The following is a 25235-nucleotide window of genomic DNA, read 5'->3' as shown; positions in this document are numbered from 1 at the left end:
GGTGAGCTTCTTCGGCGAGCTTGAAAAAAATACTTTTCTGAACTGCTCTAAACACTTACCGCACCTTCCACTACGCTATGATATAAATACAGTCATTGCAAACCTAGAGAACTTATCAATTTGGCACTCGACTTGAGAAAATATGTTTTACAAAATCAACTCTATCTAAAATACTACACGCAGAGCAACTCACCGATTCAACTCACATGCATTCATCGTAGCTGAAACAAAATTTTCACTACACCAGGACGATTCCATTCTCTTTCCTTTCCTTTAGGTAAATGTTGAGAGTTTACCGAACTTTTTAGTGAGCGTTTTCCCCCAAAACAACGAGAAAATGGAAGAAAAGATTACATTGTTGTTGGGATTAAACTTTTGATGCCAAGCGGACGAGCAACGGGTATTCCCGAGTGGGCAAGATAGCTCCATTTTGCCCGCTCGGGTAGCCAATCACAGCGCAGGATTTGACTCACCTTGCCCGCTCGCTGAACCAGCCATATAATAATTTTTTATATTTCTATGCTTTCTAATATCTGTTTAACAAAGTTCGGGTGGAATTTAGAATGGTTCGGTATGGACTTGTGAAATAAATGCAGGCAAAGACAGGGTACTTTCAACGGTTTTCAGAAAGCGTTCTGACGACCGTTAATAATATTAATTTTTGTGTCCTAAAAAATTAAAACAAATCAAAATAAACACACGTTTTATGCCTTTGAAGGACAACTTAACTTAGGAATTATAATGAATTTTTGTGGCGTTTTATGGTTTTCGAGCAACGAGCTCATCAATTTTATGCAATTTTCTATTTTCGCCACGCTCAAATTTAGGTCCTCGACCACTTTGACTGTTGTGACTTGTAAAAAATATATTTTAACGTATTTCCAAAAACTAAAGTCATTTCATTTCCTTATTACCGAAGATGATTAACTGGGCAAAGTTTGAGGACAACTTTTTTTCCGGCCAGAAACACAGTGGACCGTTCTTAGAGAAAGTGCCACTTAAAACACTTAATATAAGGCAAGTCCAAGTGTACGAGGAACAACCTCAACTGAGACAAGCATTCAGTGCAAGTTTTTAAACTTCAAGCTTATCGAGAAGCGTAAGAGCCTTGCACATTTGTGCAAATATTTTTCTGAATGGTGCCGTGCGACGGAAACGAACATTATGGCCGCCGCTCGTACGAATTTGATAGAAGAACTTTTGCAACTGAAGTCGTTGTAAATGCGTAAAAACATAAAGGCGGGCAATAAGCTCTTCTTGAGAAATTTCTTTGATCGGTTTTAACCTCTTACCGCCAGGATTTGCAAGCCATTCTGAAATTTTTGAAGGTAGCCGGTTGTTATTGTTGTTGTTGTTGTTATGTGATCTAAATTGTAAAATTTTGCAATTTTAAAAATTTAAAAGGAAACTTCAGAGATACGTACCATTAAATAGTGTCATACCGAACTTTATGGCTTTTGTTGTTGTTATTTTGAGATGGCATTGTCTGGTATTTCTTTTTGTTTTTTTTTTCCCTCCATTTTCCGGAAGAAACTTTCGCTTCCTGCCGAAAAAAAATTAGCTTAGCGACATCTGGGGCAATCGTTTTCCATAGAAGGTCAAACTACGGTATATGAGCTGATAAGCGGGATTTAGTAAACCAACGAGAACACTAGAAATGCATTATCCGAGGCTGAAATTTTTAATAAAGAGGTTTCCTGATTAAACTTTCTTAAAAGTCACTAAAGTGCGCGTCTAGCCTGAATAGCAAACATCTCACGGGGATTTTCTACTTAGCTGCGGCGGCGAAAGTTGGAATTAGGTTAGATTTTGTTTGTGAGTGAATGGCGTTTTTTGAATTCCGTAGGTTTGTTTTCTTCTTTCCTCCCGTACCTAAAAAAACAAATTTCTGTTTTATCCCTACTTTCCAATTTAGCTGGAAAATGAGGCAAGAGAAACATTTAGAAGACACATATTACGCAGCTGGCTGATATTTCGGAGCTTATACAAGAGTACTATTTAAAGATTCTAAAAAAAGAGTGGGTTTAAACTTACCACAGTTTTTACAACTGTCTCCACAAAATTCCCCAGCACACTGACAGCTGTAACTGTCGTATCCAGTCACTCTGCAGGTTCCTCTATTCGTACAAGGGTTGTTTGTGCATGGATTAACTGTGTTATAAAAAAAATGGATCTGTCAGCGTTATGTCTTTTATTTGCCGGGACTTCCACCTTCAGCCAATTACATCCATGCTCTTTCTAACAGTATGTGAACTACTTGGCTCATAACATTACATCGATAGGAAAATAATTGAGAGAAAGTATCTGGAATTTGAAATAACCGCTGAATTACTAAAGTCAACGGATTTTCCTTACCGCAGTTTGCCCACTCTCTAGCGTAGACAGAATAAACTGAGCACCACGGTTTGTTTCCATTATCAACAGTGGTACAGGAGTCGTAAGATACTCCTTTATATATGAAAGGAAAAACACAGCAGCGGTCTTGTGGATCATCAGTCTTTTTTCCAGGCGGACATTGAAGCTCTGTCGAACAATTATCGGATTATAACATTACATTACATTCATAACATTACATCGATAGGAAAATAATTGAGGGAAAGTATCTGGAATCTGCAATAACCGCTGAATTACTAAAGTCAACGAATTTTCCTTACCGCAGTTTGCCCACTCTTTAGCGTAGACAGAATAAACTGAGCACCACAGTTTGTTTCCATTATCAACAGTGGTACAGGAGTCGTAAGGTACGCCTTTATATATGAAAGGAAAAATACAGCAGCGGCCTCGTGGATCATCAGTCTTTTTTCCAGGCGGACATGGAAGCTCTGTCGAACAATGATCGGATTATAACATTACATTACATTCATATCATTACATCGATAGGAAAATAATTGAGGGAATGTATCTGGAATCTGCAATAACCGCTGAATTACTGAAGTCAACGGATTTTCCTTACCGCAGTTTGCCCACTTTCCAGCGTAGACAGAATCCAATGAGCACCACAGTTTGTTTCCATTATCAACAGTGGTACAGGAGTCGTAAGATACTCCTTCATATATGAAAGGAAAGACACAGCAGCGGCCTTGTGGATCATCCGTCTTTTTTCCAGGCGGACATGGAAGCACTGTCGAAAAGTCATCGGATTATTATTATTATTATTATTATTATTATTATATTAATGTTTATGCTGATAAAATACTAAAGAAAAGAAGGAAAAACTAAAACCTGTCAAATCAAAAGTTCGCTTTCGTTTCTCGCAGTTAGCTCCTTCAAATTCAGCAGTACAAATCTTATTTGAAGTCTCCAACATGACTATTATTTATCATATTGCTGCAGTTGGAAATACGGCCGTTGTTCACTTGCAAGCAAGTGCCTGGAACTCATGCATATTTCAATAGCTAGCGCAATTTACATTCTTGAATACTTGGACGTTTTCACACTAGGAGACGGACAAATCTTCTGGACGGACAAGTCTTCCCACGATTTGTAGGTCTGATGTAAATTCTAGTCGAACAACTCACTATTGTGTTGGTCATCATATATTCATATCGGGAGGACAAACAGGCAATTGTGAAAGCGAGGGGCCTGGCACTGACAGGCTTGCCCACCTTGCTTATTGGAAAAAATGGCTGCCATCAAGTACATGTGGAGTAGGCTTTTATTTAACAGAAGAAAACGTCAACTCAGTGAAGATTTAAGACACCAAATTACGTACTCTCAAACCGAAGTGATTCAGTGACACACTCCCGTTTGAACTTTTCTTAAGTGCCATGGTTTGAAATTCCAAAGAAATGGTCCATGGTCTATCTCGATTCTCATTCAAAGCCAAAACACTGTAATTCTTGTTCAGACCATGACTTGTTTTTGCGTTTGTCTTCCTCTTTCAATTCTCTTAACAGCGATCTTTTCACCCGCCATTTTCATTTTCCAATAAGCCATCACTCCTTTTGCTAGTTTCATTCCCCTTGAAGAGGACGGCGAACCAGATGCAACCATTTGTTCGTCTGGTGTGAATTTAAGTCGGACTTTCTACGACTTGTCCGTCTAGACGAACAAATTCACCTCGAAAAATCGTCTCAACGGACGGACAAATTTAGACGACTTCAACGTTCAAAATTTTGTTCGTCCCGTTTTCACACTGAGCCGACTTGTCCGTCCAGACGATTTGTCTGTCTCTAGTGTAAAAACGGCCATTGTATCTTAGCAACAGACGTAAAAAGCGTAAAAAGCAAACCTAAAATATGCCTGTGGGCGTTCGCTCTAATGACATTTTGTTATTTTATGTGATCAACAGAAGATCAGACTAGGCAAGTAAGAGGAGCCCAAGGGTCTTGAATAAGTGTCTTCTCTCAACTTAAGAATGCTCACCTTGACCTCCTACTGCTGGTAACAGGGTTAGGAGGAAAAGCAAGTTCTTCATTTTCCTGTGTAAATAAAGCTTCATTTCAAAAACTTGCCAGGATAAGAAAATAATCTACTGCAATCTTCATTTATAACTAACTTTTAACCTTTAATGTCCTTTCTTCTTAGTAAATAGTCTTGGAAACTTTGAACTAAACAACAGGTAGCCTGCGCCCTTGTAGCAAATGTGGACATATCGGTGAGTTGTACTTTCAAAAAACTCCCTAATGGTCGGTCTGTCAAAACGGCGACATAACATGACATAAGCATAAGCATAAGCACAAGAAGAATGAACACGTTTGTTCTTAGCTTCTTGTGCTTACGCTTATAGTCATGCTTATGCCGCAGGCGTTAAGCGGCGTTGGGGCTTCTGCTTCAGTCTTATTGAAAACTAGCCAGGTAACAGAAAAGAGAAAATGCCAAGTTTTATTTTGCTAGAGATATTGGTAAAAAATGCGGGAATAAACAAAATCATCCCGTAAAAATTGATACATCATTTACTAAAAAACGCTCGTACAGCTTTGTTTTAAATTCGCCTGCAAGTTGTCTAGACTAAGTAAGTTTCGTCACAAAGTGTCTGACTAAGTGACTGTAAATATATGAAACATATATTTTGAACTGCAGATAAAAGATCAAATAGAAGAAAGATCCTCGCAGTAAGTACGCAATTTAAGCAGTTGCGAAAAGAAAGCCTGAAAAAAATTCAGGCTGGAACAAGATGGGAACCCGTAATGATGACCTCTGCAATGCCGAGGTGCAGTGCTCTACCAGCTGAGCTAACAAGCCAACTGGGAGCTGGTCATATTGCGAGTTCGCAATATACCCGTGAAGGATGTATAAATGGGGGTAATCACGAATTTTTCTAGAGATAGTGAGGCAAAAATTATTCTAAAAAGCCGTAAACTACAAAGCAATGTATGACGTTTATTTTTTTCAAATTGAATTTTTATTATCTCTGAAAAATGCATGGCTACTCCCAATTTTTTTTAATACCGAGAGCAGTTGCTGAGTTTTTCTTTCCTCGCTTAGTTTTAAGCCGCGCAAAAATATCCCTGTATTAGGAAGCACCACCCACACGAAAGCCGAGTGTCTCCAGATGACCAGAATGTATGCGCAGTAGCTAAAATAGGCACCCCTTAACTTATTGTCCACTTGCAACAGGGCCTTACAATAAAAACCATCAACGACAATATCGATTTGGTGACCGACGGCAAGGGCAAGGGCACATAGCTGTAGCACATCTTCATTATCTTTATTTAAAAGGACAAACTTATGAGGAATGTGTCAAGAATTTTGTTGACATTACTGTATTGTTTGACAAATTAGGTTTGGTTGTGCATCCGGAGAAGTCTATTTTTATACCCACACAAATTTTGACGATCCTGGGGTTTGTAATAAACTCAGTAGCAATGACAATACAACTAACCGGGTAAAAAGCTACGGCCTTGAAAAAGGCTTGTACCGAGTAACTTGCATGTACGCCCCCATCTATTAAGGAAGTGGCAAGTGTCACTGGTAAAATAGTTACGAGTTTCCCTGGGGTCATACATGGGGCCCTTTACTACCAATATTTAGAGAAAGATAAATCTGAAGCCCTTAGGGGTCAAGGGGTAATCTTCAGTTGATACCTCAACGTCTCTGTCTAAGGATGCTAAATCTGAATTACAGTGGTGGATCAAAATGTAGAAAATGTGCACAATGTAATAAACCATCCACAACCCCAACATCAAATAACGACAGATGCGTCCCCTCTGGGATTGGGGGGCTGAATCTGCAGGGATGTCCTCAGATGGAAATTGGTCCGATTCCGCAGTCTATATACCATACCAACTATTTCGAAATGTTGGCTATTCTTTTAGCTCTCCAGAAAAGCAACACACATATCAAAATCATATCAAAATAATGTGTTCTTGACAATTTTGTCGTTTTCTTGCCATCGTCATTTTTCCGAATTTTTAAGCCTTGGAAGCGCTCGATTTTGGTAGCATTTTGTTGTCAACTTTGTAAACGTTAACTGGTTCAAAATTTGCAATACTTCAGTAGGAATGGCTGCCAAAGAGGTCGTTTTATGATTCATTCAAACTTGAAGACCTTAAAGAATCATTTCATGACTTAAAAAAATATCGGGTGAGCCTTATTTTAACATTGAATAAGTTGTTCTTTTAGAATAAAGATGAGAAAAATTACAGTAGAGCAGTTGCAGAATTCTCGGCCACTATTGTTTACTTGTGTCGGAACGTTCTGTTTTTTTTTTTTTTCAATAACAACAGTTCAATAACAACACAAACAGTTCTAAAACCACACATCAGTTCAGTTACAGCAGACCTCAATATTAAAAGAGAGGGAAGGGAGAGTGTTTTAGGGGGGTGGGGTCCATATTTAGAGCTTGCAGAAAAAACAAATAAAACTAAATAGTACCTATATATTACAAGAAATGACAACAAACTTACATACATTTAAAAATCCATCGCCCCCCTACCCAATGTTTCTCTCTATAACCACATTTGGCATAAGCTGGTCGACAATGCAGCCTGCTCTGGTACTTATTTCCGCCTCTTGCTTGCCAATGATGTACATTATTTTGTCCGCTGACAAACTTGTAAGAATCTAGAACCCCCAATGGTACTTTGAAAAATCAATTTTGCTTTCTCGTTTGTGTATTCATATTATTTTGATATGATATCAGCTGTGCAACAATGCAGTGCCTTCTTGTTTTTAACTACCTCTCCTTCCTGCTTTGTAAAGTTGTCTGAGAGCAACAACATGTGATGGCAGTTCTGCTACATGGCTTATCACAACTTTTATTTTCTAATGAATGCTTGCTGATTAAAATTTTGATAATTGTTTACAAAGTGTGATTTTTTATGCCAATGTCTTAACATGTCTTAACAATGTCTAAAATTTGGTCGGCCAAGAGGTCAAGCGGACCAACCATAAGTCTGAGCTGGGTAGTCACTCGCTTGGCCTCCACCTCAGATTTATTATTATTATTATTTTTTTACTTTTTTTTGCTTTAATTTTTAATTGCTCTTCAGTTCTCGACTTTTGATGGTTTCTTATAGTGACAGTATTTTCATCTCCCTTTCCTTAAGTTCCTTATCCTTTTTGCACAGCTGTATAGTTTGGAGGGCTCCCTTGATCACCAATGCTCCATCTTTTTTTTTTCTTTTTTTTTTTAATGAATGGTACACATTGCTAATTTTATGGAGCAATGTACCTACAAAGGAAAAAAAACATTGTAAGAGAGTAAAACAACCATGATACCCCAACCGGAAAAATCCCTCTCTGTTTTTACTGGCAACCCGATGGGATACCAGGCGCACGAGTGCAATGACCTTCTACAGAAAACCATTGTAACAGACAAATGCAATGGACTGACAGATCTGGCACACAGTGGGAAGTTTCTGGGAAGGACATGGTTGCCATATGCCAGAATAGCCTAGCATATTGATTCGATAAGCAATTTTTTCTTCAATTGAGTTCTATAACCACACAAACAGTTCAAAAACCACACATCAAGTCATTGCCAATAGACCTTAATATTAGAAGATTTTCTTTTCTGTCAATTCAATACTTCCATAACCCCACAAACAGTTCAAAAACCATACATCAGTTCAGTGACAGCAGATCTTAATATTAAAGTATTCGATCCACCATGAATTTTTTTTTTGGCGGTATCAAGCCTTGGCATCGACCAACAGGCTGGAGGTAGTCACTGACATTATGACCGCTTTGTTGCCTTTCGAATATTCATTCAAGACACCAGCGTGCAACAGATACATGCCAAACTTCTTCGCGGCTTCATTTGGTCGTTTTGCCACAACTCTCAGCTTGTCGCTGGCTCTCCCGACGGAGTAGATGCTTCTTTACTGGGAAACTGAAGTAATGGAGTGCGCATTGAGCTACTAAATTAAGCTTAATTATGAATGCAAAAATCATGTACCGTAAATATGTATTAAAATATTACCTGTCGTGAGCGGTTCTCTGAATGCTTCTTTAAGATGTTTCTCGTTTCCCCGCCGTGTAACTTTTTCATTCTAACAAGGGCTGCTTCTTTGATTTGAGGCACGAAACTACTAGCTTCAGCATGTCGAATTCTGTAATCTTGCTGAAGTCCATTGTTTGAAAGAAAACAGCCTCCTCTTGGCACACTGGATGTGGACATGCTAATTTTTGTTCTAAATAAGCAAAATGAACAGGTCTAAACTCGTTTTTAAAAATTGCGTAGTCGTCCGCCATTGAACATTCCGCCATCTTGAAAACAAGGTCTGCCAGACGTCTCTCTCCCTTTCTCCTTCCCGCCATCCTTTGCACGCAGAGAGAGAGAGACGTCTGGGAACGAGGCAGGGGGTTTGCGTGTTGCCGGATTGGCCAACTCAAACATGGTATCTGGCTACTCTACACTTACTTAAACAACAACTAGTGTACCTCAAAGCAAGAAATGACCTACTTCAGTTGCAAAGCCATACCAACGAAACGGATTAACAAGTACTCTGCTCATTGTCTACATCCAGCTGCAAGGCTAAAGTTTTAAACCTAGCAGAGTTAATGAGGAGTGCAGGATGGTCTAACTCAAGAACTTTTGCGAAACCTTTTGACAAATCTGTAGACACCGCTATAGCAAATTATGGCTCAGTGCTGTTACATTAAGACTCAATGTGACCCGTTTACTGTATTTTATTCAACATGTGCGATGAAGTGGTGTGCGATGAAGTAATGACGTAGAATGATGATAAGGTAGAATAACACAATTAAAGGAGACTTAAAGAAGCGTTTTTGGATGCAAAACGTACGGATCAATTCGAGATCTGTTACAACCCAAGAAACCAGGAGACGCGGATTTGAAAGTGATCTGTTAGACGCTGGAAAATTAACTCTCGCCGAAGCCAATTGTAATCGTTAAGCGATTCAAAATTTCAAAGCGGGAGTCGCCTCGAAAGGGCAAAATGTTGCGGAGTTCGTTGCCGTACGTTGCCGTACTCAGGAGGTTTTCGACGCATTGCCAGTTTGAAACAACACTCGAGGATATGCTGCTCGATAGACTCGTTTGGGGAATCAGTGATGACCGCATTCAACGACGACTGTTGATCGAACGAGAGCTCTCCTCAAAAAAAGCGCTGCAAATTGCTACAGCAACGGAAATGGCTCATTGCCTTAGGCGGGAAAATGTACAACGACGACAACAAGGTCAACAAAGTGGACGAAGAAGCTAAATCTCCGAATTTGCAGTCAAAACGGGAGTGCTATCACTGCGGTGGAAACCATGCACGATCCCTCCGACCGTAACTTTAGGGATGAAGTGTGCTAAAAATGTCAGAAGAAAGGCCACATGGCTAAAGTATGCCGTAGAAAGAAGAACCCTCTAAAGAAAGACAAACGCAGGCGCCGACAGGGAGGGAAACAAAGAACGCATTTTGTGAAAGAAAGTGCCGATCAAGACGATGTCTATGCTATGTATGATTTGTCCAGCGATCGAAAGAAATCGTTCAAAGTGGATCTCGAACTTTGTGGAAGGCATAACATGATGGAAATCAAAACTGGCGCGTCAAAGACGATATTAAATGAAGCCACGTATGGAAGATTGCGTGACGCGTTGGGTGAACTGCAAAAATCAAAGGCGGTTCTAAGCACGTATACCGGAGGGAAGATGCCAGCGCTAGGAGCTTTTATGATTTCTGTAAAATATGGAAATCAACAGACAGCAAGAATTGGTAGTCCTAATTGTCAAAGGTAGCGGGCAGAACCTACTGGGCCGAGACTGGCTCGAAGTTATTCGTCTCTATTGGAACACAATTTTTCAGAATGCGAGCGATAACCCCCGAGCGGCACTTCAAGACTTCCTCGAACCCTCAAAGGAGAAAGGCGAAGAACTGCGTTAATCAAAATGCAGATCCGAAATATATTAAAGCCCCATCGGTCCCCTACTCATTGAAAACTAATGTGGAACTTGAGCTAGAGAGACTAGAGCGTGAAGGAATAATATCGCCTGCGGAATTTTCGGAATGGGCAGCGCCAATTGTACCTGTCGCTAAACCCAATGGGAAAGTGAGGATTTGTGGACACCACAAACTGACAGTAAAGCAAGTTTCTAAACTGGAAAACTATCCAATACCTAAGACAGGACATCTGTTGGCTGCCGTAGGAGGTGGTGAAAAGTTAACCAAGCTGACATGTCCCAAGCTTATCAGCAGAAGACCGTGGACGAGGAATCGCAGATGCTTATCAACACGCATTAAGGCCTTTTCCAGTATAACAGACTGCTTTTTAGAATCTCCTCTGCATCTGGAAGTTTTCAGAGGGCAATGGAAAACCTCTTGCAAGGCATTTCTCATGTAATCGTGGACGACATCCTTATTAGTGGGAAGGATGACAACAATAACCTGGCTAACTTAGAAGCAGTGCTCAAGAAGCTGCCTGAATCTGGGCCGCGGTTGGGAAAAGAAAAGTGCTACTTCATGGTGCCGGCATTAACCTACTGTGGTTACGTGATCAATACTAGCGGTATCAAGCCAGGAGCCGCTTAGGTGGAAGCCATAAAGAATGCTCCAGCGCCTGAGAGTTTCCCAGAACTGCGAGCATTTTTGGGAATGCTGAATTATTACCATCGTTTCTTACCAGACGTACCTACAGTACCAGAACCACTCCACGAGCTTCAAAGGTAGAGAGTTAGAAGACTAAACAACATTTGGCACTCAACAAATCCCACAAAACTCTTCAGTCTGCATATTTCCAAGTACATCTTCAGCCAGACCTGGAACTTATCTCGGCGAGCGATGCCTTAGATGGAGTAGGGGCGATACTTTCCCACCGGATGGCTGACGGAACGGAGCGCCCAAGCGGTTATGCATGAAGATCACTGAATACAGCCGAGTGTGGCTACTTCACTATTGAAAAAGAGGTTTTGGTTATTGTCTTCGGAGTGAAGAAGTTTAAATAGTTCTTGTATGGGCGGAAGTTCATCATACAGACAGATCACAAGCCGCTGGAGGGGCTGTTTAATGAGAAGAAGGGAGTACCCCAACAAGCCAGCCCGAGAGTTCAGCGGTGGGCCCTGACCTTGGCAACGTACGAATACAGGATTATCCATAAAACAGGAAAGACAAAAACCAATTGAGATGCACCAAGTAGGCTTCCTTTGTCTATTACGCCAGACTCTTTCCCTGTACCAGGACAGACGGTTTTGCTATCGGTTCATCTGCACCACACACCAATCAGCTCACGTCACATCCGAGTATGGACGAGGCGCGGCCCTGTTGTCTCAAAAGGGTATCAGTTTACACTTAATGGGCGGCCACACTATTGCCCTGATATGCAGTTAGACCCATATTTGAGCCGGAAAGCAGAATTAACCATAGAGGGTGGATGCGTTGTATGGGGGAAAAGGGTAATAGTACCACCACAAAGACGAGAGCAAGTCATAGCCGAGCTCCAGGAGGCCCATTCAGGTATTTCAAGGATGAAAGCGCTTGCACGTGTATAATCTGGTGGCCAAACATGGACGTGGGCTAAAAATGCTGCAAAGAGTTGTCCACAATGCCAACGACATCAGACAGGGGTCCGGTGCGGAAACTGAGCAGCAAATTAAATTAGCGTGATCCTCAATTACAGAGAAAACTGGGAATCTTTCTTGTTGAGCGAAACTAGTCAAACAAATTTTGAAACGTATAGGGCAAGAGACTATTATCGCCTACTTCTCGTTAAGAAACACCAATCACCTCACACTGGCCCAGAGAGATGGAAAAGAGATATTTCAATAGACACAGAGAATTGGACAGATGTTTTTAAAATGGCTTCAAAAATATGCAAAGAAAATAAGTTGAAAGAATTTCAATTAAAATTTATTCATAGGATTGTCATCACAAAGAAAGGACTCTTCAGATATGGGATAAATACAGACAGTGACTGCATTTACTGTAGTGAGCCAGATTCCTTAAATCACTCTTTTGTAGACTGCGAATTTACAAAAACCTTCACAAACAAAGTCATTAATTGATTTAATACTCAGAATACTTCAACCAGATACAAAGGAAATGCTTTTCGCTACCTTTAAGCGCCCAACATACTTGAGGCTAGTGAGAAAATTCAATTACACCCTCCTCTTCATGAAATTCTATGTGTATGTAAGTAAACTAAAGAACAGTCCACTTGTACTAAACGAGTTTATTACTAGAATCAATTATAAATACAAAGTTGAAAATTTGTAATTTAACACCGAACATGACTAGTAACATGATTATGCTCCTCATAAACTTTACAGACTAAGTTTTTTTATTGTATTAAATTAAATTCAGAAATCGCTCCTACTCCCCCATCCCCATTCTATTAATCTTTCTTTTGTTTTGTTTTGTTTCTTGTTTTATTCAGAATTAATTAATTATTTTACTTTATTCATTTTCCTAATGTATGTAAGTAACACCTGGTGAAAGTGAGCAATGTATATTGTAATATCGAAGGCCATAGCAGAGTGCATTGTCATTGTAATTTGTAATTTGTGATACGTGTATTAATTTGTTAAATATGTGTACTTTAAATAACCAAAAAAAAAAATAGCTGAAGCAGCTAATTTGCAGGTAATTTTCTGTCGCATTAATATTTCCTGTGCCCTCTTGGGTAGAATATACCTGACGGTAGCAGCTAATTTTCAGGTGCATTAATCTTTCCTGTGCCCCTTGGGGTAGAATATACCTGAGGGTGTAACAGTTAATTTTCTGGTGCATTAATCTTTCCTGTGCCCCTTTAGGCAGAATATACCTGAGGGTAACAGCTAATTTTCTATCGCATTAATGTTTCCTGTGCCCTCTTGGGTGGAATATAACCGAGGGTAACAGCCAATTTTCTGGCATATTAATCTCTCCTGTACCCTCTTGGGTAGAATATACCTGAGGGTAACAGCTAATTTTCTATCGCATTAATCTTTAACTGTGCACTCTTGGGTAGAATATACCTGACGGAAACATCAAATTTTCAGGTGCATTACTCTTTCGTGTGCCCCTTTGGGTAGAATATAACTGAGGGTGTAACAGCTAATTTTCTGGTGCATTAATCTTTCCTGTGCCCCTTTAGGCAGAATATACCTGAGGGTAACAGCTAATTTTCTATCGCATTAATGTTTCCTGTGCCCTCTTGGGTGGAATATAACCGAGGGTAACAGCCAATTTTCTGGCATATTAATCTCTCCTGTACCCTCTTGGGTAGAATATACCTGAGGGTAACAGCTAATTTTCTATCGCATTAATCTTTAACTGTGCACTCTTGGGTAGAATATACCTGACGGAAACATCAAATTTTCAGGTGCATTACTCTTTCGTGTGCCCCTTTGGGTAGAATATAACTGAGGGTGTAACAGCTAATTTTCTGGTGCATTAATCTTTCCTGTGCCCCTTTAGGAAGAATATACCTAGGGGTAACAGCTAATTTTCTATTGCATTAATGTTTCCTGTGCCCTCTTGGGTGGAATATAACCGAGGGTAACAGCCAATTTTCTGGCACATTAATCTCTCCTGTACCCTCTTGGGTAGAATATACCTGACGGTAACAGCAAATTTTCAGGTGCATTAATCTTTCCTGTGCCCCTTTGGGTAGAATATAACTGAGGGTGTAACAGCTAATTTTCCGGTGCATTTATCTTTCCTGCGCCCCTTTAGGCAGAATATACCTGAGTGTAACAGCTAATTTTCTATCGCATTAATCTTTAACTGTGCACTCTTGGGTAGAATATACCTGAGGGTAATTAACAGCTCATTTTCTGGCGCAATCATCTTTCCTGTGCGATCTTGGATAGAATATACCTGAGGGTAACAGCTAATTGTCTGGCGCATTAATCTTTCCTTTCCCTCTTGAATAGAATATACCTGAGGGTAACAGCTAATTTTCTGGGGCATTTATCTTTCTTGTGCCCTCTTGCATAGTATATACCTGAGGGTAACTGCTCATTTTCCATCGCATTTATCTCTACCAGTGTGCCCTCTTGCGTAGGATATACCTGAGGGTAACAGATAACTTTCTGGAGCATTAATCTTTCCTGGGCCCTCTGGGGTAGAATATATCTGAGGGTAACAGCTAATTTTCTATCCCATTAATCTTTTCTGTGCCTTCTTGGGTAGAATATACCTGAGGGTAACAGCTAATTTTCTATCACATTAATCTTTCGTGCGCACACTTGTGTAAAATATACCTGAGGGTAACAGCTAATTTTCTGTCGCATTAATCTTTCCTTTCCCTCTTGGATAGAAGATACCTGAGGGTAAGAGCTAATTTTCTGGCGCATTAATCTCTCCTGTGCCATCTTGAATAGAATATACCTGAGGGTAACAGCTAATTTTCTATCGCATTAATCTTTCCTGGTAAAATATACCTGAGTGGAACAGCTAATTTTCTGGCGCATTATACTTTCCTGTGCCCTCTTGGGCAGAATATACCTGAGGGTAACAGCTAATTTTCTATCGCATTAATGTTTCCTGTGCCCTCTTGGGTAGACTATAGCTGAGGGTAACAGCTAATTTTCTATCGCATTAATCCGGCTTTACCTGTGCGGCGTTCTTGGGTAGAATATATTTGAGGGTAACAGCTAATTTTCTGGCGCATTAATCTTTCCTGTGCCCTTTTTGGTAGAATATGTCTGAGGGTAACAGCTAATTCTCTGTCGCATTAATCTTTCTTTTCCCTCTTGGATAGAATATACCTGAGGGTAACAGCTAATTGTCTGGCGCATTAATCTTTCCTGTGCCCTTTTTGGTAGAATATATCTGAGGGTAACAGCTAATTTTCTGTCGCATTAATCTTTCTTTTCCCTCTTGGATAGAATATACCTGAGGGTAACAGCTAATTTTCTGTCGCATTAATATTTTCTTTCCTTTTTGGGTAGAATATACCTGAGGGTAACAGCTAATTTTCTGTCGCATTAATCTTTCCTTTCCCTCTTGGATAGAATATACCTGAGGGTAACAGCTTGTTTTCGGTCGCATTAATCTTTCTTTTCTCTCTTGGATAGAATATACCTGAGGGTAACAGCTAATTTTCTGTCGAATTAGTCTTTCCTTTCCCTCCTGGATAGAATATACCTGACGGTAACAGCTAATTTTCTGTCCCATTAATTTTTCCTGCGCCCTCCTGGGTAGAATATACCTGAGGGTAACAGCTCATTTTCGGTCGCATTAACCACTCCTGGGCCCTCTTGGGTAGAATATATTTGAGGGTAACAGCTAATTTTTTTGTCGCATTTATCTTTTCTTTGCCCTCTTGCGTAGAATATACTTAAGTAATTTTTCTGTCGAATTAATCTTTTCTTTGCCCTCTTGCGTAGAATATACCTTAGGGTTACAGCTAAATTTTTTTGTCGCATTAATCTTTTCTTTGCCCTCTTGGTTAGAATATAGCTGAGGGTAACAGCTAATTTTCTGTCGCATTAATCTTTCCTGTGCCCTCTTGGGTAGAAAAGGAGCTTCAAGAACTCACTACAGAGACTACAGGACCTGTGTACATCCCAGTATAACATAATAGTCGTAAAGGGTGATTCGGTATGTTCGCGACGGTAGCCATGGATGTATCATCCAATAAGTTGGCGATTGACCAGCGGCGGCCAACTGATGGAATATTTCTTCTTACGGCCTCAGCGGGGGAGCACAACAATATGGTTTATGTTCGATTCCCGCGGACTAGGTGTCATATATGGGTTGAGTTTATTTATATCCGAGAAGTTTTTCTCGGTTACTCCGTTTTCTCCCTCTTCTCAAAAACCAACATTTTAAAATTCCATTTTGATCTGAGGAGCGTCCCAATGTTGTAAAGCGCGTTTGATTATGTCGTCATGGAATTGTGCACTGTACAAATTTACAAATTTTATCATCTGCTTCAGAAGTTTTAACTAAGTTGCGATGTAAGAAAACAGAATTTTCTTTGGGAAATGTCATGTCTATCATTTGTGGCAATGAAAACAAATTCGTTTCGTTTTTGGAGAAAACAAAAATTCGTATAAGGTTATCTAGCATTCTCGGAAAGCGAACGAGAGCGTAGAAATTGGAGAAATAAGATTTCGTTTGACATGATCAAACTCTATTAGGTGAAACAAACTGAATGCCTTTAAAAAGCGACATAACGATCTGCAAACTGAGGAAACAAATTTTGAAGTATTTTGCATAAATGTTCTCGTCGGGTGCTCTTGATTAATGACTGAATGTCTCTCAGTTGTCTATGCTCCCCTTAGGATGAGCTTAAACAAGGACCTAAAACGTTTATAAGTTCTTTAAGGACATGTGCAGATAAAGCACCTATCCTGTTCAAAAGAAGACTCCGAATTGAGCATTTTTTAAAATTTCATTTTCATATCATGGAAAGGGAGGAAAACTTAGCTTTGTAAATAACGATATTGAGCAAAATTTCAAAATTGATAAACTTTTCATTATTATTTTGCTTGAAAACTTTTATCTTAGTTTTCAAGCTTTTATTTTTAAATGGCCTACAAGTGAAATCAAGAATCTGTTTTCTATACGCGATAAGCTTAATGCATCAGCGATTTCCTGTACTTAATTAAGTAAGGTCGGTGAAACAGGGCGCACGGTTTGAATGAGAATCGATAGCATATGCCGTTGTCTTTAAAAGTTATGTGTGACGCATAATTTACGGCCTATCCCATGCATGGACAAAAGACGGCTTACCTTGAAAAATCTCAATCTTGAATCTCGAATAAACACCAGCTTCTCTTCTCAGAAGAGAGAACTCATGAGAGACAACGAAACATCGCAGTTTAGTTAGCTTCGCTGATAACTGACTCAAAAATATCGGTTGTTATTAAAAACTAGGTCAAAACTGGTATAATGCAATTCCAGGGTTTTGATTGGCTTAGCGGCTATAGTAAATGACCCATTATACCATACCCGAGAAAAAGCGACCATAAATTGTTTTCTGGTTGCTTTTGAAAAGAAAAATCAGCAAGGCCTACCAATATTACTTGATTACTTTTAATAAAACAATTATTCCACTCGCGCTTGTTGGATATGAGATGATTATAGCCAACTCGGCGCTACGCGCCTCGTTGGCTATCTATCATCTTATATCCAACGCGCACTCGTGGAATAATTGTTAATTATTAAGCAGCTGTTGACATCCCAATTATACTGAATGCGTCATGTCGTCGGTGGTAACAAAATACTGAAAGACACCAATTTAGTTGTCCTAAAGAAAACAGTCAAAACAAATTGAGCACGTGGCGTCCATATACAGTTAAATGATATATCTGCATCATTTTGACAAAGAATAGGCATCAGATGTTGTTTATGGGAGTTGTTTAACCGGCCACATTTGTTTTGAGAATGATGTATTATTTAATGAATGACACAGGCATACTCGGAAAAAGGGAATCCTAGTGCTCCTATTAGGAGTCTAACCTGGGACCTTCCGATTACTAGTTCGGATGCTCTTTTTCATTGCTCCCTTTTTTAGTTTTGTTTTTGTTTTTGCTCTTTAATATGCTTCTATTTCAGTGGCTGTGATTGACGACTATCTTCCCTAGGACAAATGACGACGAAAGGCTTCATCGTGGGTGTCTTATCTTTTTTGTCAAAAGTCCAGTCGTCATTTAGAATAATTATTGGTGGATTTGAAGCAACTGTCTTTTATTATGTATTAAGTAACCACACACTGCTAACTTAACATTAAGGCTTTTTAGATACAAAGACGAAGTCGAGATAAGGTAACACAGCGATATGCTCATGCAGCGTTCAGTGTCTCGTAAACGTTGCTTTGAGCCTCACCCAATTTTATCTGGGGGAGTTATTTTTTTTTTTTTACGTGTAACCTATAATAGAAACTTCCTTGGACAGAATTATAGATGGACGGTAGTGTCGATAACTTTTTCTAGATAAAACAACCAGTGAAATGTGGAGCTTGAACATCGAGTTAACAGCTCTGTGGAAAAGAAAACTCCTTGTTAGCACAGGTATCTAATGAAAACAATTTTTAATTAATATCTTTAACCTTGTGCTCGAACAATGGCGCTACATAGTCAAGTCTACGTTTTATCCCCGTTGGTTGTCGATTTCACGGAAAACACGACTCCTTTCGCCGAATCCACAATTTACTTTCATTTTCGTAGAAACAAGCCTCAACTTTTTTAATACCCCTTAAGTCACAAATAAAACTAAGGAAAATACAAGTCCAATAAGGAAAGTTAAATAACACGGGCAACAAAAACAAAGTGTCTCACAGTAGTCGGGTAAAACAACTTTAATGTCGCTGATATTTGCGTTATGGTAAGCAAGCGAGTAGCACCTTTGGATCTTCTTTCCAGATTCTAATTTCTAGGGCTCTAATACACCAATCAGTTTGTCTTTCTAACTGCTTCCTAGGTTGCTACGGCCCTGAGTCCCGATTACTTATCGACCCGGTACGTAATTTTTGTTAATCATTTTTTTTATCGATTGCGGCCAATTTTTAGTACAAAGTAATGCCAGTACGTTACTTAAGATGACGAAGCCTTAAAAATGCCACAATTAAAAATCAGCAAATATGGAATCTCTGGTTAAGAACATTGTGCAAGGAAAATAGTTTCCGGGCCCGATAAGTTATCGGGACTACCCGCAAAATCTGCCAACCCTCCCCCATGGGTGTGGTAGCCAAGGGTAAACCTTCAAATGTTCTTTAAAAAGGTGTTTGTCGTGCAAGATTCCCTGTCCATGTTGAGTGCTTTTCCTCGCAGTCTTTCGACCAATTTAGTTCCTTGTATACACTTATAGTGGGTTTATCAGGAATTGGAGGATATACCGGGCTCGGCCATTGGTTCTCGTCGTAACATGCTGTGGGTCCATCTCTCTTTAATCCTTTCTTTTACGTTTTAGTTTCTTGTAGGGTTATGCAACGTATAAAAAAAGGCTGAAGACCGTTTTGGTTAGGACTGTGATCCTGGCCGTGTTTATAATTTACGCCATTGCAGCGTCATCTTGATGCGTTGAAGAAATTCTCAAGCGACATAAAGGTCATTCACACGAGACAACTTTTAATGACGACTTTTAAATACCCCCTCCCCGGGCACGATGCATGGTCATGGAATTATAACCCCAGTTAGGCGCCATGAAAATAGAATTTGAAAATTTCTGTTCACCAATGGAGAAACTGATATCCTATCCATAATAAATAACTGCAATGGCATATGAAGTTTGAATAACGTGGAAAAGATTTCCGAGTGGGTTTCCATTCAGAATCCTTTTTCCCATCCTCCTTTTCTCAGCGAAAGAGACCCTCCGTATGCTGCATTTCTACACAAGCGTGGAAAGTATTTATGTCCCATATCCCTGAGTACTCCATAGAGATGCAGCATAACAACAAAAATTTCCCTGTTGCCTTAAGTGTGTATAATAATGTACGAGGCAACTTTTCGAAGATTAACTTGATGCCAATTATTTTACGTCACATCCTCTACCATGTTTCTTTACCGTTTTAAATTTTTATCATGGTAAGAACTAAACTAAACTTAACTAATCTAACTTAAAGTAAACAAAAAGCCACAACACACAACAACAACAACAACAACAACAACAATAACAAAACAACTACGTCACTGAGGACCGCTTAGGAAAAGGAGCCAAGCTGCATACCCCCTCCTCCAATTGGATATTTGAGAAAACTTGAGTCAAGGGTTTCAAAAGCATCAATTTTAACACAGGGTGAAATAGAGCGTTTTCGTTTCGTTTTGTGTGACAGATTCCTAACGGAAACTTAAATTTCAGCAAACGGAAATTCAAGTAACCGTTGCGGGGAAACACGTGTGTATGTTACGGTTCCGCAACTGCGGCTTCGTGGAAACCCGTTACTTAAAATCATGTATCCGCGAGTTTTCCGAGGTTGCGGAATCTCTAAAGTCCGTCGTATTTTTGCGACTCGTAAATTTGACAGAAACAGAATGTTCCACTAGATTTCCGCAGTGAGTAAACTTAACGATGACTCGTAATTGGATCGATCAGGGTTTCCATTGGGTTTGACGGGCGGGAACATCATTTAAGGGGAATGCGGGTTTGGAAAGGGTTAAATGTTCCTTATAAATCGTGAACCCGTCCAATCAAGCGTATATGGAGTCGAAGATTTTCTGCTAAAGTGGTTGGTTCTTGTGTTCACATTATCAGTCTCAAGCTCATTAATTATTCATGACGTTAATTAATCAACCAGACCACCCTTTTCTGTTCAGGTGGATGAGTTCAGAAGCCCAATAAAACAACGTTGGACAGTTGCGAAAAAACCCAAACAAGCGAGTCTGAGGTAGCTGTAATAACGCTAACAATTGGACAACCTAACAAGGAGCAACCCCACTGAAATACTCGCCCTAGTTTTTTTGAAATAATTATTACTTAACCCATGAAGTTTTTGAGAAAGAGATCTTTAAAAAGAGACAACTTGGCTAACTTCTTTAGACCTACAACAGTATCGTTTGACGAGATTACGTTTTATTTTCGCTGTTGAATAGTTAGCCTCCCACGCAGACGTCCTTAGGGGTTCGTCACTCGTTTCCTTCCCCACGTTCGTGGGGAAGGAAACGAGTGACGAACCCCTAAGGACGTCTGCGTGGGAGGCTATTGAATAGTAAGTCTTCTTGTGGTTTTAAGAAAACGATGTCATAAACTTTACTATATTTTAATATAATTATACTATCTTTCCTCTACTTCCGAATTTTATATTTTTCCGAGTTAAAAAAGCTAAATAATCTTCTGTCTAAACATAATTATATTATTTTTCTGTGAATAAATAAATACGATCGAAAGATAATTTTTGCGCATTTCAATTTCTTAATAAAACTAGACAGCAACCTGTGCTTTATTTAAACTATAACGTTTCGAAGCAGAATATGTTTTGCATTTTTCTTTCTCCAAATAAGAATCATTTTAATTTAAAAGATAATTTCTACTCTTTTAGAAAAAAATACGTAAGACAAAAAATAAAAACAATGATTAATATTCTATTTCGAAAGAAAATCAGCTGTTACCCTCAGGTACATTCTACCAAAGAGGGCACCGGAAAGATTAATGTGACAGAAAATTAGTTGTTACCCTCAGGTATATTCAACCCAAGAGGGCACACGAAAGATTAATGCTTTATAAAATTAGCTGTTGCCCTCAGGTATATTCAACCCAAATAATTAAAAGTCGATGTGTGGGCCGATTGCTTAAACGTAAACCGTCTAGACAGGCTTCTGTTATTTCGCCCCTTTTATAATTTTTTTAATATTTACCTTGGTGTGCACGTTGAACTTCCGCTACAGTAAAAATTCACCTTAATGAATGAGAAATTCTTGCTTGCATAACTTCCAATTCTTATGGCTTATGAATGAAAAAGATTCAGAAGTATTAATCGCTTGCTTACCACAGTACAAACTAGACTGAGCGGGAAGAAATCGGTAGTGATCGACTGACTATCGAGTGATTTCAAGTAACTGCTTTGCTTTTGGTGGCTGTGTTATTAAACTCGCTGGACTTGAAGATTTTTTTTAACTTTCCTTTCATTAGTTTTAATTCGTGACTTGTAGATTATTAGAAAAACGAAAATTGTTTCTCTGATTCCGTGTTATGAATCTTCCTTTCCTGTAATTGACAATCAACGATCAAAGCTATCAAGTTTGTTGTCAAAGCACGTTACATTGGTTGGTTTATGTGCGGAAACCGATCTTCCCTACCTTTTATCTAAGGTTTTATCAAGGGAAATTTGCATTGGTCACCTTAACCTTAACATGGAAACAGACTACGCACAAAACCGCTTTGCACTGGTTAATCGTCCTTTTCCCTAGGTAAAATTGTTTTCGTTTGACCACGACAATTGTTAATTCATGAAACAAACAACAACAACTAACCAAAAATGACAGTTTGTCGCAGAAAGAAATGTCGACTGAGTCCAACAAATCTATAAAGTTCAGTTAGAGAATTTGCAAGAGAGAACTTCACTGGTAATTGATTTTACTTTATATCTTATCGCCGTTTTTGTGAATTTCGGTTTCACTGTAATGTTCAAAATGTAACTGTCATGGTTAAGTAACAAATATTCCGTTAACTGTAGCTCAGACGTACACTTTCCCGCGCTGCGCACCAGATGGATGTATGTTTCCAGCTGCAACTTATTGACCGACTTATTTGCATCTATGATTGAGGACAATGATCATGTCATTTAGCTCAATCTAAAATTCACGGAGACGGATGCGAAATCGGTGCGAACTCGCAGGGTGCGAAGTGCCGAAAAGGTGAGGTGAGTCTTTTCAGTCCTAATTTCGATTTCCTAGTGCGATCAAGTCTTTCCCTTGAAAGGTTGCGCATTGGTAAGACTAACAGTACAAAAATGTGGAGCGTTTTAAAGTCTAGTAAACATTGCTCTGCCTGCCGTGACTGGTGTATTCGCTTTGTATCCACTGTTTGCTGGTGTTAGTTCCATCGAGAGGCAACTTTGCCCTTTGTTTTTGATTTTTTTATACAGGGAATGAATTCCGGTTCTTTTTTTGTTGGGAAATCAGATTTCCGAAGGATTGGTAAAACTTGCATGTAACGTTTTTGTCACAATTACTAAATATCCTCATTAATAGCACAGATTTGCTACTGATATACAGTAAAATTTTAAGATGTTTCGCAACAGCTTTCTTAGTTGTTATAGTTCATGACGGAGGTGATCTTTTTCGATTTATTAACCTCTAGAAAAATCAGTGTCGCGTACTTATTTCTCTTATGACATAGTTTTAGCTCCTCGGCTAGATCAGAAATTTGACAACAGCCCTCTTTAGACAGAACCAGTTTGTGAGACTCAAAAGTCAATTATCGCTGGAAAAAGTAGGTTTACGGTAAACGTTAGATGAAAGTTGGAAGCCATTGTCGAGGAATGTTGATATCATGGAAGTACATCCCCCGCTTTGTTTCTCTTTCACAGTGATTTAGATCAACTGTTTGATGCTGTTCAAGTGTAGCTGTAGGGTTTGCATAAATCACTAGCGCTATAGCAAAATGTGTCGAGGTGTCGTCGACATAAGTTTCCATAGAGTAGTTAGTTGCAATAAGTGGGTGGTCATTGATATACACTATGACCCCAGGACGTAGCCTTAAGGCACGCCAGATATGATCTTTTAACGTTCTGCAACTGTTCCATTAACAAATACTGATTAATTACGGTTCCCAAGTAAGACTTACACCATTGCACAGCTGAGCGCCGAAATCAAATGAGGATAGTGTTTGAAGAGAATGTCATGGTCCAAAGTATCGAAGATTTTACTCGAGTCTAAAAGACTAGTTCCTTTAGAAGATTCTTGTCAGTGTTCTACAGTAGTGTGTTATGACAAGGAAGAGGCTCGTCGAAGAGAAGTGGCGTGGACGGAAGCCAGATTGATATCTTGAAAGTAACTTGTGCGCTTGCAGAAAGGTGAAATCATTGGATGCACAGCACGCTCAAGAATCTTTGAAAGTACTGGTACAGTGGAACCTCTCCTTTGCGACCCCTCTATTCAGGGGACACTTTTATTCAGGGGAGACAAAATTTGGTCCCGGAAAATTGTAAATATAATCTTTGTATCCGTTACCTCTATTGAAGGGACACCTCTATTCTGGGGAACGAGACACTCTTTCTGGGTGCCAAAGTTCCTCCATCTAGGGGACACCTTAACCAGTCAAAACGTGACTGACTCCAAAGAACATTGATGAGATTAAGTGAAAACCAATCAAATTTGACGTGCCTGTCAAAAAGCCGTGAATTAACACAGCAAGTGATGGATTATGCAATTTTCGCAGGAAACGAGCAATTGTCAGACCTCATGTTAAGGGCTTGCGACAATTTAGAGGAAATGTCTAAACGAAGACTTAAACAGTCTGACGTCACATTTTTTGTCCACTGACTGCTTTGTAGAGTCTGACAGAATATTACCAGTACAGTGGTACTGTGTATGTTATAACAAGTTGTTCAAGCTTGCGATATGTACCCAGCGCACTCTATTTTGTGACTGCCTATGGCACTTAGATTAATATACTGTACTTGTGGGATTTCAAGACAAAATATCATAAAGAGTTATCTTAATCATGATTTTTTTATACATTATCTAACTGCTTGAAATGATGACTGCAACGGATTACAAGCCAGAATAATAAACAAATAAATATTAACAAACCCTTACCCGACAGAGCACGAAAAACGTATTCATTAATAGAGGGCACGTCATAAACAGCTTTATAGTGAATACCAACCGTTAAGACAGAGTATTTTGCCGTTTCAATCGTCTCTGTGCACCTTGTGGAAGCGGACTCCGGGATAGTACGTTTTTGTATTCCGTTTGGCGCCACAAATTCACGCTCGGCAATTCGTGCTAAAAATAACACAAGTTCATGAACTGTGCTTGCAAACAGGTTACTTACCAGTACATGGCGCATCATAAACAATTTTGTAGGGAAATTCACCCTTATATACAGAGTAGTGGCCGAGTAGAATTAAGGATTAATTTTCAAGCGCATCGTAAGAACATTCACCCGCAAGCAAAGCAAACAAACAAATTATTTAAATGTTTCGTAGCGTACAAAACAAACAAAACTGACGACAAAAGTTGACTGTTATACACATGTAAGTAAAAGAAAATACAACTTTAAATCAGAAGCAAACTTACTAACCACGATTAAAGCAAATGTTAGGCATCAATTAATTAATTCACCTGCAGTGTGAAGCTTCAAAGGTCCGGACTTATTATGGGAGAGTAACATGACAATGGTGAACCTAGAGCCACTTCCTGATTTAGATCCAGGAGATGCAGAAGTATTAAAAGAAGGTCAAAGCAGCAATCCCCATTTCAAGTCATGCAATGCCCAAACCTAAAGAAACGAAAATCTTTCCTGAAGTCCTAGAGT

General features: G+C 39.3%; 2 protein-coding genes across 2 annotated transcripts in view; both read right to left on the bottom strand.

Moving 5' to 3' along the window:
- LOC146476760 (uncharacterized) overlaps positions 1–25235 on the bottom strand; it is a gene marked incomplete at its 5' end in the record, with an annotated part of 220663 nt that overhangs the window by 84028 nt on the left and 111400 nt on the right. The window lies entirely within an intron of this gene.
- On the bottom strand, positions 655–17142 carry LOC146476765 (epididymal sperm-binding protein 1-like). The gene is made up of 7 exons (XM_085114150.1): positions 17052–17142; positions 4366–4421; positions 2954–3121; positions 2655–2822; positions 2356–2523; positions 2035–2151; positions 655–668 (listed from the first exon to the last, which is right to left on the bottom strand). The coding sequence occupies exons 2-7, from the start codon at positions 4415–4417 to the stop codon at positions 655–657; spliced, it is 687 nt and encodes a 228-aa protein (XP_084970276.1). The 5' UTR covers positions 4418–4421; positions 17052–17142.

The sequence above is a fragment of the Pavona decussata genome, unplaced genomic scaffold (assembly GCF_977016875.1).
Source record: "Pavona decussata unplaced genomic scaffold, jaPavDecu1.1 SCAFFOLD_72, whole genome shotgun sequence".
NCBI lineage: Eukaryota > Metazoa > Cnidaria > Anthozoa > Scleractinia > Agariciidae > Pavona > Pavona decussata.
The sequence above is the reverse complement of the archived record's forward strand: the minus strand, read 5'-3'. Positions and strand labels throughout refer to the sequence as shown.

Coding starts and splice junctions, on each gene's coding strand:
- LOC146476765 (XM_085114150.1), bottom strand. CDS start 4,417: ATGAAGAACTTGCTTTTCCTCCTAACCCTGTTACCAGCAGTAGGAGGT. Junction 2,823..2,953: donor TGGAAAGTGGGCAAACTGCG/GTAAGGAAAATC, acceptor ATTGTTCGACAG/AGCTTCCATGTCCGCCTGGA. Junction 2,152..2,355: donor TAGAGAGTGGGCAAACTGCG/GTAAGGAAAATC, acceptor TTTATAACACAG/TTAATCCATGCACAAACAAC.